Source organism: Vanessa tameamea, chromosome 13, assembly GCF_037043105.1.
Source record: "Vanessa tameamea isolate UH-Manoa-2023 chromosome 13, ilVanTame1 primary haplotype, whole genome shotgun sequence".
Lineage (NCBI taxonomy): Eukaryota > Metazoa > Arthropoda > Insecta > Lepidoptera > Nymphalidae > Vanessa > Vanessa tameamea.
The window spans coordinates 797,984-813,379 of NC_087321.1; the positions used below are offsets into that span (position 1 = coordinate 797,984).

A 15,396-nucleotide genomic window follows, 5' to 3' on the forward strand; every position below is an offset into this window, starting at 1 on the left:
TTATATACATTGATTAAATACAGCCAATAATACAAATTAGGTTATGAAAAATACTTAATTTAACGCGAAGTGATGCGCATTCATGAGTAAATAGGTTATCGACTATACATTATTATCGAACCTCCGAATCGTACATACCAATCCCTATTGTCTAGTCCAATGAAACGTCAACCCGACAAGAACGGATTGTGATTGAAATCAACGGCATTACGTGCTATGCCTATAGACAAATCCAATAAACTTTGCTGCCCAAAAATGTATTTATTATAACTGCAAAATATTTCACACTGAATACGGAGTAGAAATTTGTATGTATCAAAGAAATGTTCTATTCAGTAGTCTATTTGACCAAAGTTTTAGAAAATTCTAAATTCAGGCCTATATCTTCAACTTTCCAAACTAAATAAATCTGTAGACGTATTCGCTTTCCGAATAATCAAAAATGTCTCGCCGTGTGTTCCAGATCCTCGATATTCGTTGTCATTTAGTCGCAAATTCTAGTATCCTTTGATGCCAACCCTACACGAGGGTCACGTCGCAAAGGCGACTAGGAACACGGAATGCATAAAACATTTGAAATCTGTCCCATATAAGTAGCGTGGTCAGAAGACCCTTATAAAATAAAATAAAAGCCTCTTTCGTTTTTTTAAAGAAAAGGTAGAAGAGATCTAGTATTAGTAGTCGTAAATTCAACAAACTGTCTTACTAGGAAAAGAATGTTTAGATTATCTGAAACAATATTTATGGAAATTGTATTCTTTTAGATGAAATCTTCTAATATTTTTAAGCCGTAAATGTTTTAAATTGAAAGCTATATTAGATTTTAATTAAAATAATAATAATAATAATAACTCTTTATTGTACACACACAAGAAAAAGACTTACATTGAATAACACGATATTAAAAAAAAAATTAATTAAAATAATCATTTTTAAATCCAACTAGTTTTGCTGTACTCGAGAAAAAGTTCAAACAGTAGTTCTTAGAAATGTCTAGGAACGAATAATATTAGCCAATGGAAGAAATTGTTAAAGCTGCTTCTGTGTGTGTTTCTGACAAGTCAAAACTTTTAAAAATTTCCCTGTTGTTGCATAGTTCATGCATTTATCTCGTTATTTTTCTAAAAACGAACAAAATTTACCTTATTTAAATATTCCATAAAAACTTAATATAAGAAATAAAAATAACAAGTACAAAGAACGCTTGTTATAAGATACTGGAAAATATAATTATTTAGTCTAAAAAAAAAAAAAAAATTTTAAAAATAGTTAAACTAAATTAATCAATAAATCTTATTATTCATTAAAATATCTTTTTTGGATACGTTTTAGGCTCGTGTTCCAACACAGAACTAATTAAACAATAATCACATCATTGTAAATCTGGTTATTTAAATGAACAACTATGCGAGTTTCTTGTCGTTTCTTCTCGGTGGAGGCTGCTTATCGAAATGATGGTAGAGTTGGTGGTATTCAAAAATGCTTATTGTGTTTATTTGAATAAAATACATTTGATTTAAAGTTTTCTAAAATATCAATTTATACGGCCATTAAAGGAGATTATCCCATCAGAATATTTGTAAACGAAGGACTTCAAAAAGTATTTTCGTCAGCATCGTTGACTGGACACTGACTTGCCAGACATCGATTAACCACGACCCAACCCTTATCAATTGCACCTATCAATCTTTTTAAATTGCTGTGTCGGATGTTAGCGGGATACGGGATCATAATATTATATCCTTTCTTTTAAAATTATATGGATTATTTATTATAAAAAGGAAGTTTTCGTTTTGTTAAAATGAGTTTTTCGTTTATAGTTCCAAGAACTTCAATTTATCGAAATCACCTTAAAATAATATACATTGTTTATAAGGATGTTCTTTTAGTGAGTTAGCTTTGTAAATTTGATCTAATTTTTATATCCACAGGTGCTCATCGTGGTGGTGTGGATGATAGTAGCCCCAGCGCGCGCCATGTTCCACTATCCCACCAGAGAAGACAATATGCTTGTCTGCGATTCGTACGTGGACGCGTCCTACATGATCGCCTTCTTCTACCCCATCGTTCTCATCGTGGTCTGCACGGTTTACGCAGTCCTTACAAGAAAGATACCCGAGGCGTTTAATGAAAGCAAACATATTGGTAAGTACTAACAATCTTCTAACATCTAAGATATTTAGATAATCAACATTGATGCACCTAATCTTAGTTTTAAAGATCTGATCAAAATTTAAAAAATGCTATGGAAAGTATGTCCAATGACAGAAGAATTAAATCGCGCACAATGAAGTTCCACAACGGAAATAATTTTGTCCACAAATAATTATATAAATAATTATTTGTGGACAAAATTATATAAAAAAATATAAATAAAAAATATGTTTTTTATGGACAACTCCTCAACTTCAACTATTACAAAAGAAAATAGGTAGACATAGGAGAAAAAAGGCAATGAACTATATCGTCTTTGTCTCTTTATATATAAATACGGGCTTAAAAACAAAAATATTTGCATAAATCATTCCAAATATTTAATCAAGTCTAAAGTTGCCACGATCATTATAGTTAATCAGAACTCTACAATAGATTCACTTCAGAGTGATCTAGAACCATTACTGGTAAACCGGCATCGCTTTTGTTGTGGTCCATTGTAACTATACAATAGCTTCCGAGCTCTAGTATAATGCATCAATATTTATTACGTCCCTTAGCATACAGTTTATTTCCTTGGAAATCTTCTCATTATCAAAGACTTCAATAATTTGCATTCAATGCCATATGTAGCAAGCTTTTAAGCAGCCGCCTATATGATGCCAACCCTCTTTGGTATTTTGCTAGATGGTTAGTTCCCTATAAAGTTTTGGTCTTCCCTCATCAACTCTTACGGTTCTGTTCAACAATAAAATCTTAACTTATAAATGTGGAATGTTTTTCTGTGATGCTGATGATGAAAAAACTACTAAACCAAAAGACATGTAATTTATACGAGAACATATTTCAGTTTATAATATGAGTAACACTTCGTAGTTTCAACGGTTTTAAATTTAGTCTAACAACGTGACGAGTGTAATTTTATTCTTCTTGTATTATCATAACTACAATTTTGGTACTTACACGTGTGTTGATATAACTTGTTTATCCATCTAATAAATTGAGTAGAAAAAAAACTCCATTAACAAAAACATAATGAGCTTGTAGTTAGAATTGAAAGTCTTCATAATGGAAAGGTTAATTGAGTTATACTTTTAAGTGAATTTAAAAGCTTGGAAAATATAACGACTACCTCATTTCTTACCCTTCGTCTTTTGGCTTTTTTTCTACAGTTATAAGTTTCGCTCTCGCTTCTCCGAGTTAAAACGTTTTTCTCATTTGTTGTTTTATGTCTTCCAATTTACGTAAGACTTCGACCTGACAAGAGAAGACTTAACATTTCAAGTATTTTTATGAAAAAAAAAAATTTTTTGTCTGTACTATGGTCATCGAAAACTGTACCTATGGCTTAAAGTTTTGGAGTCCTAATATTCATACAGCTAACACGAGTTTGGGATTTAGGGCTAGTATGAAAATTGTAATTAGTGGTTGTTTTTTTTTTAATTTACTTTTATATCATAAGGACTTACGAAAACGATTTTAGTCCTTATCCTTATTTTAAAACTATTTTCATAGATAGAATGCGATTTATAAATATTGTATCTTAATTTTAACAACGAAGAAAGAATATCTAAGGACTTGAATACACTACATATCAAAATCAATGTATATTAAATTTGAGTAATTATTATTTTGTCAAATCAGTAATTTTAGTATACTTTTATTTGATAAAGGATTTTATTAAATACGAGAAAAGAAAATATAAAAAACAGGAATTTGTTGATTTTCGGGCAGGATTTATAAATTTAAATAATACTTTATTAACATACCTTTTTTTTTATAGCATAGGTTGGCGAACGAACATATGGGCCACCTGATGGTATGTGGTCACCACCGCCCATAGACAATGGCACTATAAGAAATATTTACTGTGCCAATGCGCCACCAACCTTGGGAACTAAGATGTTATGTTCCTTGTGCATGTAGTTACACTGGCTCACTTACACTTCAAACCGGAACACAACAATACTGAGTACTATTGTTTGGTGGTAGAATATGTGATGAATGGGAGGTACCTACCCAAACGGGCTTGCACAAAGCCCTACCACCTAGTAAATACGCATATTGTATATTAAATACCTATATTATTTATTACTAAAATGGGTACCAATTTGTTTTCTTTCCGGCTCTTCTCAGCACAATTTAAATTTCGAACTGGTGGTCGACGTATTTCAAAACCAAGGGGACTCATTACTTTTAATAGACAGTCCTGGAGCGAAATACGCCGAACTTTCCTTTTAGGATCTTTGCGAAATTACTAATCAACTTTTTAATTTATATTACTTTCAAACATTTATTTTTCATAAATACAGATTAGTTATTGTTAAACTTAGTTCTTAAAAGAAGAGAAAATATTTAACCAAATATCGGAGACGACATAATGAGACATTAAAAGAGGGTATAAAAGCCGAATGCCTAATTTATATTTTTCACAAAATATACTTTTCATTTAATTGCTAGGCTTAGAAAAAATACCATTCTAAGTAATATTAGCATCTGCATTATGATATACCGATATGATATATGATATACAATATGCATAAGATTAAAAAAGTATCTAGTTCCTGTGGAATCGAAAAATAGTAAGTATTGCTGTTTGGCGGTAGAATATCTGATGACTGAACGGTACTTACCCAGGGGGGCTTCCGCAATGTCCTAAAACCAAGAAGTACTTCAGCACATTCAGATTTCTTCAAATGTATTTCTTCAAAGCACAGCACAAGAGGACTAATAAAAATAAATTTGGTTGTACATTTGGTTGCCTTAGATGGTCTTTTAACTGATGTGGTTATTAATAAACCTTATTTATTTTCTACAGGGTTCACGATGTACACAACCTGTGTGATATGGCTGGCCTTCGTTCCACTATATTTCGGGACAGCCAGCCATGTACCGCTGAGGATCACCAGCATGGCTGTCACAATATCACTCAGCGCAAGCGTGACTCTCGTATGCTTATTCTCTCCGAAGGTAACATTGCCATTTTTGTATTCCAAACAAATATATGGACAAAATGAAATTGTAATTTTATTTAAGAAAGATAATTTATACCCATAAATTATGCCACACACTTTAAGATATGACTCACAGATATAGACTATTCGTTAGGTTCCTATATAGGAAATTGGACAACCGTGACGTCATTTGCAGCTGTTTTAAAGATGGAATAATAATAATTTTCAACGCCTTAATATCAGAACTTGATCAAAAAAATCTCAATCAGTCCCTTTAGCTTTTGCAAACTGAAAATTTGGTGTTTTACCAAAGTAAAATATTTTCGGTAAAAAGGAACACCATAAGAAAAGTTCAGAGAAATATGCGAGTACTGGCCTTCTGTGCCAAGTCGTTGGGTCGAAATTATACGATTATAAATTTTTCTATTACGGTCGCGGTCTTTTGTGTCACCTTCACCCAAAGTATATCAAAATATAGCCATCATTATAATCATAGGACGGAATACTTCCACTGTTTAGAGGCTGCGCTTGACTGTATTTGTATGAGAATGTAGAATCATCGTGCTAGAGTTATAAATATATTCTTTTATATACTTGAATAGAATAAAAATACAGTAAATAAGTAAGTTAAAAGAAGGCTTAGATACTGAAACTAGTTGTTTCACGCAAAATTTGTATTTCCATAAAGAGCGCCAACTACAGTACAACTATTTGTTATATAATAAACTAGCATAAGCCTCGGCTTCACGCTCGTACAATGTAGTTAGTGACTATATGTACATGTTAAATTTTATAAATATTACATATTATTAAATTACCTTTATACATTCACAACGTCAAATTGAAAAACTAGCAAATAAATCCAATCTTAGCCCCGTGGGGTAGCTAGGTGGGCACGTCTGCGGAAAATTCTCCGAAAACAATTCACCGAATCACAATTCACGAATCACAATTTTTGCATGTCAACTCATTAACTGAGCAAATTTTATGGAGGATAACCGAACTCTCTGTTATACGAAAAGCATCGACGGTCCTTACTTATAAATGTTAAAGGTCCCAGGTGCATAGAAAAAGGATCGAGCCCTCACCCCCTCTTTCCACCCCCTCTTTAACTTATTGCCTTTCAAAATTATAGATAGGAAAAAAAATCTTTTGAGCAGGGTTGACATTTTCTAGCTTCAGGAGCTGGCGAGTTGGCCGCTCGCTCGCTCGTTCTTTTCAATGCTTAGGTTAGAGGGCCAACTGCGCTCCGGGGACCTGGTACACTGCACCACCTGGCCCTACGATAGCTACGCCAGTGTCTTAGCCCCTCGAGGGGTGAATTAAAAAAAAATAGCCTATATTCGTCCTTGGGGTTCTATACTTCGCGTACGTATTGCCGTGAAAGCGTACCAGACAGACAGTCAGAGTTACTTTTTCCTTTATAATATTAGTATAGATTTTCTTTACTTACAGCTGTATATTATTCTGATCCGGCCTGAGCGTAACGTGAGACAGAGCATCATGCCGGTGCGGTACAGCCGCAAGCCGCCCACGCTGAACATACCACATCCGCAGAGTAAAAGTGAGTATTTACACTATTACTAATAACTTTCGTAAATAAACTTGCCGCCTACAACCTTTGCAATGAAAAAATCTCGAGTTATGCATTTTGATAGTTATGTAATCTTCTCTAGTGGCTAAATAACGCACAGATCTTGGGTTCTTGGGTCCAAGTCCTGGTTTGATGCAATTAAATAATGATGTCCATTCTCTGTCCAGACTCTGTTACGAATAGCTGCCACGGCCTAAACTGTTCTGGAGGACATCATGATTATAATCAATTAGATATTTAAAAAAAGCCTTTAATGCAAAATCAGACGGTTGACCTTCCTTTCTGCGTTTTATGAATTTGTCATTTAAGCCATATATGGTAATAATATTTTATTGATTTTTATAAATTGTATGTATTACAATTATTTAGTAACATAACAGCGAGAATAGGATTACTTATTTTTTTCCCAATTAGCTAAAATAAAAAAAAAAACGTGTTCTTGTTCTTACCTGTTATGATTTCATTCAACACAATATTTAATTCATCGCCGAGCACGGGATGAATTGTAAAAACAAATCTTCTTTTAATCAATATCAAGCGGTATTCGATCCCACGGTCTTTGATTAAATTCAACGAATTCTAGTGATGTCATCTCGGCTCGGAGTGACATTCATAAATTTTATAAATTTCCGAAGATCTATGGACATTACAGATATAGAAACTCTGATATAGCATCAGAGATTACAGTTATTTGTTTCTTAAGCTTACTCGTACAATTGTATGTTAAATGTAAATAATCTTCCAGAACCACCGTGTGCTGATAAAGAAACACAAACCGATCCAGCTGATTTCAATAAACTAACAAATGGACAAACAGTACAATCGAAAGATGATAAACAAAACGAGAGGAATGATAAAAACATTATAGATACCAAAAGCGATAAGTTAAAAGACGATCTCAAATGCAACAACGTGAAACCGAGTCACGATGATAAGTCCGTAACGATGAATGAGAAAGTCGAGTCCTTATAGCAACGAGAATCATCTAAATCTTTGAACGACGTCGTCGTTAAAACAAATAATTGCTTTAAAAAGAAAAGCTGTTCCTGCAAACTCAGGGAACGTAAACCGATTGTGGTCTAGAGTCTAGAAATTTCTATAACATCTGTACATATTTTATCTCGTTATATTTAATATGTAAATAGATAAGGTGAACATGTATATATAAAGCAAAAGACGCATAGTGATATTGTATATAGTGGTAAATATCGTTTGTATCGAAGTATATAGGTTTATAATATTGATATACAGGGTGTTGCACTGAGCCAGGACGAGATGAAGACTATTAAGGCTATATCTAACTTATTTACAGTCTTTATACTATAAGACGTATCACATGTACATAAGTAACATATCAATATTAATTAATGAAGTAATATTGAATGATATCTTTAAAAAAAAGTAATCTATTATAATAAAATATATGTAACACTTTATATTTAAATAAAATATTCGAATATATCAATATAAATTTTAAAATTGTTATTACATATCTTTAAATAAATATATAAATTATGTAATATGACTAATAATAACATTATGATAGCGCCCTTATTTTAAAATATTTTTAAAAGTTTTCAAGAGTCATTATAATCGGATGAATGATCTAGGAACGCATTCGAAACATACAAACATATTTATATGTATATATATAATAGTTCGTAATTATATAAAATCTTGTACCTACTTTAATCTCTGACAGGCTTATTATTGAATGCAATCGGCATTTATTATCACGTAAAGGCTTATAGTAGCGAAATGGATACGACTGTCAATGTTATAAGAAAGTTATCCACATTTCCAAACTCATAGTTGTATCTATCAATGCACTTATTCTTAACATAAGTCTCTCTATACTTAACTTTTAATAAACAGTTACATTGTTAAAGTTGTTATTAAAATTGTGCTGTTTTGTAATAAGTAAAACTTCTTATGTAAAGTCTTAAATCCTATGTGTCTATATTATATAATACATTTAAGAAAATTGTATACAACTGTAAATAATATATTAAATAATATTTATACATATAGGGCTTCAACTCGTCTTTTGCACACCTGTATATTGTGATTAAGTAAATAATGTATGCGATTAAACGAATTTGATGTTAATTTGTTTTTAATTATTATTATTTTTCCCCCTTTTTTGTGTTTTGTTTAATTGTTAAACATTTGTACTAAGATTTAATCGTATTGTAACTACATGTAAAAGCAATAAAAATGCTGTAGATAAGCTGTGAAGTACATGTTCATTAGATACATATGGCATGAAAGCCGAGCGTGTCATCTTTGTTATTCCTACGATGACGTCACCCCACACTTCGACATCATAATAAATAATTTTAAAATTAATCACTGATATAAAACATAAACTAATGTAGTAGCGCGTCAAGCTTGTACATCGCACAAACTTTTGGGTACCCTAGTCGGACAGTATTTGATAGATACCTTAGATTTAGAGTAAGCTAAAATAGCTCACCCTAAATCTGCGGTGTGAAGGATATAAAAAGGTGGAATTTCGCGAATAAAAAAAATATTTTCCTTTTTATTGTAACAATATATAGCAACAGAGTATTAAAATATTCCAATCGGAGAAGAAATTAATAAATCCTCGATTTACATATTCCATGCGATCTTATTATAGTTCTGTTACATTATTGTACAGACACACAGTTCTTGATTTATATATATACATATTTGCATATAATTAAACACTTTTTCACGTCAGGTAGTCCTATATCCGCTTTAATTTTACTTTAACAACTTCGCCGTGATTCAAAACGTAATTTTTACGCGAATTAAATTAAAATTATAATATTAATTTGTGGTGAGCGTTTTCCAAACTGGAAGTCGTTGTTGCTAAGATGTTCGAATTTTTATATTTGAAATATGTCATATCGTTTTTATAATAACAAGGATTTAGTTCAGGTGCGTTTCGTTTCTTGTAGGTAGGGCTTCGTGAAAACCCGTAGACAGTTACCATCCACTCATCACGGTTTATAAATAGCATACTTAATATGGTTGTGTTCCTTTACTTACTCATTTAGGTACGTTCCGTGTACCAAAAGGGTATTCTACTATGTTTGAAAAAGTACTTCAAAGTGTTAATTTTCCCAATAAAAAGCCGCAAAAAAAAAATATATTCGACAAAATAAACATGGTTTCTTGCCATAAAATTAAATTAAATTTTAAACCTTTCTTATCCCCATAAAAACGCTGTCAGTCATTTTGGTGACGTCATACTGTTAAAAACAACAGTTGTGTGTACGACTGGCATTCACTCAACGTTAACAGCTATAAATATTTGATGTTTTTCGGGATAACAATGAATTACAATCACTATTGTTGGAGTGTAATGTGCAAATACTAGCATTAAAACTCTATAAAAGTTGTTTATCAAAGTGCCAGACGATATTAAAAAGACAGTTTTGCCTATCTGTCGGCACACCATGGCGGCTCGTATTTTAGGTCACGTGATATTTTAATTTCAATATAATAAATTAATAATGCGCTATTATGACTCAAAATCAAAATATTTAAGTATAGTTCTACATATATTTTAATTTTTATCAAATTTCATATTTTTTTTTCTATTAAAAATAAAAATTATATCATAAGATTTGTGTGTATACAAATACTTATGACATTATTATGATTATATTTTATCTATATCCATCCTTCTACTATCGAACGCCCAGGCAAACGTGACCAAAGGGCCATAGATACACAGTGAAAATTCCCCGTCTACGTACGAAGCGCTTCTAATCCTTTATCATTCGCACCACCGAACTCTGGAATACTTTGCCTGAGTCTGTATTTCCCGATAGATACAACCTTGGTGTCTTCAAATCTAGAATTAACAAAAGGTATTTTTTAAGTAAGCGTGTTACATCGTAAACCGTGTCGACATCAGACAAGACAATGGGTAAACGCTAGCCTATTAAGGGTAAAAAAGAAAAAAAATATATAATTAACGATATTCATGAATACATATACTTATATTTTTATACACAGACCAAAGGAAAACATTATTAACCGAAAGGTTATTTCATTCTAAGCACAAAGGGACTAAGGTGAATTACTACATTGATTTTAGGCCTTTTCACCATTTTATGTGTTTTCTCTCGATAATCGCTTCCCTTACGCGGTAAAGGTCAAGATATACTGGTCGATTAATATATAAATCGCCTGCCGAACTGATTCATTAATTAAGTTTGGTCTACTCGTAATCTCATTTATTTCGTTTATATTTTCTATTCAGTGTATAAGATCTCACTTATGTTATATTTTAAATGATTGTGACGTCATTTGTCTGTATTTAAACCGAGTGAAAATTTAAAACGTATTTATGTATAGGGTAATTAATAAATAGTGCACGGAGCATGCTTGAAGTGATAATTATAACTATTTCTAAGGCATCTATTTGAAGGCAATTGTCATATTGTTAGTTTTTTTTTACAGCACTAAACACAAACTCTCCGAAATGCGCTTCATCTTCTAGTATAAGTGGTATATAATATATTACATTATTTTGTTGTCCGTCTGTCTGTCTGTCTGAATACTTCCCTTATTCTCAGGAAAGGGTAGATGAAATAAATTAAATTTATCTAATATTAGAAAATGAAACCTAAGTAGATGTACTTCAGTTCCTTGACCTTGATTCGTGCAAGTAACTCATGCAAAAAGCAAGGAAACAGTACAGTTTAGCAAACAATCCGCAAATTGTTAATTTGTGTAAGTATGATGCTGTCTATGATGAAGACCGGAGAAAATGGCAAATCTCAACGGAGATGTAAGCGATATTATAAAATGACTATAAATAGTTCAGACGGAATCGACTGTCGTCGTTGGTCGACTTTACATGCACAAGAGATTTCCAAGCTTCTAACAACTCTAGAAAATTATAACCTGAAAATTTATTGACCTCGGAAAAGTTCAATTACTTTATTATGTTTTATTACACCAATTAAAATAATATAGATATTGACTCTTTATTACTACTATTACTAATTGAAAAAGTAAATTATTTTTTAACGGTCTGTAATAAATTATATCAATAATTATTCATATTAATTAATACTTAATATAAAAAAAAATAAAAAAGTTGGTATAATAATAAATGGTCACCCAGAATTGATCATCCTGGTTAACTGTCTTATGAAAGTTATAGGTTGTATAATTTAAGAGAACTTAAAGAGTCGGTGGTAGATCTTTTTTTTAATATTTTTTAAGAGAACTTTTATTTACCATATAACAATTGAATACTGACAACTGTAAGTATTCAGTGTATTCATTACTTGTCAGTGTCACTGACAACTTGACACTGTCAGAGGCCAGTGGTTAACTGTCATGTCATTTTTTAAATATTATTATAAGTACTTAAGTTTTTTTTTTCGCTTGCGTTAGCGTTGGTTAACACACGTGTTAAGAGATTTTGAGTGTTTTCTTTTAGTTTTGTAGTATATTTTATTGTTAATAGTGCTTTAGTTGGTAGTTGGGTTAAGTGGTGTTAGTAATATTTGTAAATCTTGTGAGTATTTAACGTGTTTTAATATTTTTTAGCTTTTAAGTTTTATAATGGAGGTTGATCCTCCTCCTGATCCCCCTGATCCAGGTGGCTCAATAGAGCCTGTTCCCGATACTCTATCTCCTCCCTCTGTACCTGTCTCCCGAAAACGCCTCGGTAATGATCCAATTAATTCCGATTCCAATATTAAAAAAACAATAATTAATCCTAGTTCAGCAAATCCCTCAATCCAAACGATTTACACTCATCCATCCTTCTCTGAAGGCCCTAAAACGTATTCCGACGATGACAAGGGTCCTTTCATCGTTCATGTGTCCCGGGAAGTATCTGACCCAGCTTCAGGAACTACTGTACGGGCAATTAAATTCGGACAATTCCTGCACACTCATAAAATTAAGAGCATTATTAACGATGGTGTTAAGAACATAGGCCGTAACAAAATCTCAGTTGAATTTTCAACAGCTCAAGCAGCAAACACCTTTCTAGTGAATCCTATTGTTGAAATGTGCAAGTATAAAGCTACTGTACCGACTTTTAATGTAACTAGAATGGGATTGATTAAGGGTATTCCCGTGGACTGGACGATGGAAGAACTGGCAATGTCTCTTGAGCTTCCCACTGGATGTGGTGAAGTAATGAAAATAAGACGCCTGAACAGAAAAATAATTGCTGACAGTGTAACTACATGGGTTCCTACCCAATCTGTTGTAATTACATTTAGAGGTCAAATGCTTCCTTCAAAAGTGTATTCCTACCATACGTCCCTTCCAGTAGAAACTTATAAACTTCCCACTATCCAATGCCTTAATTGCTGCCGTTATGGTCATATTAAAACTCAGTGTCGATCTCAACCTAGGTGTTTTAAGTGCTCCAAATCCCACACAGGTGAGTCTTGTAGTGTAAGTAAGGATAACGCCACTTGCTTACATTGCTCTGGTAACCATTTCACAACAGACAAGGATTGTCCAGAGTTTTCTCGCCAACAATCGATCAAAATTGTTATGTCTCAAGACAACATTTCATACATTGAAGCATCCTCTCGGTTTCCTCCTGTACGTAGATCCTATGCAGAGATTACAAAGGAGATGTTTACCCCTCCCACATATTCTCCAATCCTCCCTAATCAACCTATCCCTTCAACTACCAGGTCCTATCGGAAGACTGTTATCAGTACTCCTCGCCCAAGATCACCTCTTGGGAAAGGGTATGATAAACAGGCCCATCAATCGATCGTTAGTAATTGTCCCTCTACTGCTCCTAATGGTTGTGCTCTCAACCAAAACACTCCTAACCCTCTTAATAACAATCCCAACTTCTTAGAAATGCTAACTAAGATACTTCTTAGTATTATCTCAACATGTAACGATATCCCCTTACCGTCCAACGTTGCTCAAGACTTATGTCAGTTATTCTCCATCCTTCACAATGGCCCCAATCAGCTTCCTTCAATGGAACTGCAAGAGCGTCCGGCCTAAAAAACATGAACTCCTCTCTCTAATAAACCTCCATAAACCTGTCATTATTGCCATCTCTGAAACATGGTTGATCCCTGGATCCCGATTCCGGGTCCCAGGCTTCTCCTGTTTGAGGGATGACAGAAGTGATGGTTATGCTGGGTGTGCCATTTTCGTTCGGCACTCCCTTCCCTTCTCCCAAATTCCTTTATCCCTTCCCAGCCAGCATATTAATGCTGTTGCTGTTAGAGCCCTTAACATCTCTTTTCTTTCCCTGTATATTCCTCATCCTAATCCAGCTTTAATTCCTGATATATCTGCCATCATTTCCTCTCTCCCTAGTCCTATCCTAGTCATGGGCGATTTTAACGCCCATCACACCGCCTGGGGTTCACATTTCTGTGACCCATTTGCTCTCTTGTTGATGGACATATTTGATGATGCAAACCTCTGTATCCTCAATAATGGCTCACCAACACGTAGAGTATATCCTAACCAAAACCCAAAATCCGCTGTAGACTTATCCTTAACTTCTCCAGTCCTTGCTTCTCAAATATCCTGGAATGTCCTCTCATCCTCTTTTGGCAGTGACCACTTTCCTATCCTCCTTTCTTTAAATCACCGATCCATTGCCCATATCAATCCAAATCCCTTATTAAAATTTAAATTAAAAAATGCTAACTGGTCTGCATATGCTGAGTCTGTTGATTCCATGATCGACACCCTCTTTGTTTCACAAGACTATGGAAATGTAATCCTTTGCTATGATCTTTTCCTTAATGGTATTTTAACTGCAGCCAATCTCCACTTCCCTAAAAAACACACCTCAAAAAATCATTTGCTTTCCACCCCCTGGTGGGATGAGGAATGCAAACGATTATCTGAACAGAGACTAGAGGCTGAAGCATCATACTCATTGTGTATGTCTTTGGATAACTTTTGTAAGTATCAGAAAATCGACGCCAAATTTAAACAATTAATTTCTAAAAAGAAAAAAGTTAGTTGGATTCATTTCTGTGAATCCCTGAGTCCTCGTTCCTCTTCCTCTGTAGTCTGGTCCCAACTTAAAAAATTCCGCCGATGCCTTAATTCTGTTGACCCTTCCTCAAATACTCCTTCTGAGTGGCTTAACAATTTCGCTGATAAGCTTGCCCCCCCATTTGTCCCTTATGAGGACAGTTTTCTAAATTCTACGCCAGCATCCACATCCACTTTGGATGAAATGGATGCCCCCTTTTCTTTTTCCGAACTTCAATGTGCGTTAAATGGTTTATCTGATTCTACTCCTGGGGAAGACGGCGTTCCTTACTCTTTTATTTGTAAATTAAATGATAAAGCGAAAAAATGTTTTTTAAACATAATTAACTCGGTTTTTATCAAAGGAATTGTCCCGCAATCTTGGAAGACACAAATTGTTATCCCGATCCTTAAACCGGGTAAGAACCCTTCGGATTGCAACTCATACAGACCGATAGCTTTATCATCAACTTTGGCAAAGATCACTGAACATCTGTTGAAGAACCGCCTGGAATGGCTAATGGAAAGCAGAAATGTACTTGCTCCCTCCCAATTTGGCTTTCGGAAGGGGTTGAGCACCATTGATAATCTAAGCATACTCACAACAGACATTCGAATTGCCTTTGCTAAAGGAGAGTACCTTGTGGGCATCTTTCTAGATATATCTTCTGCATATGATAATGTACTTCTTCCGTTGCT

At 33.5% G+C, this 15,396-nt stretch overlaps 2 protein-coding genes across 2 annotated transcripts in view; one reads left to right on the forward strand and one right to left on the reverse strand.

Annotated features, from left to right (window-relative positions):
* The window catches only part of LOC113397808 (metabotropic glutamate receptor 2-like), an 85,441-nt gene extending 77,433 nt beyond the window's left edge, over positions 1-8,008 (forward strand). The window contains exons 14-17 of the mRNA XM_026636320.2: positions 1,932-2,145; positions 4,973-5,124; positions 6,564-6,672; positions 7,448-8,008. Of these exons, the coding sequence (XP_026492105.2) occupies positions 1,932-2,145; positions 4,973-5,124; positions 6,564-6,672; positions 7,448-7,674 (702 nt within the window). The 3' untranslated portion in view covers positions 7,675-8,008. The remainder of the gene's footprint in view (positions 1-1,931; positions 2,146-4,972; positions 5,125-6,563; positions 6,673-7,447) is intronic.
* Positions 1-15,396, reverse strand: part of LOC113397838 (uncharacterized) — a 614,853-nt gene that overhangs the window by 503,695 nt on the left and 95,762 nt on the right. The gene's annotated exons all lie outside the window — the stretch shown is intronic.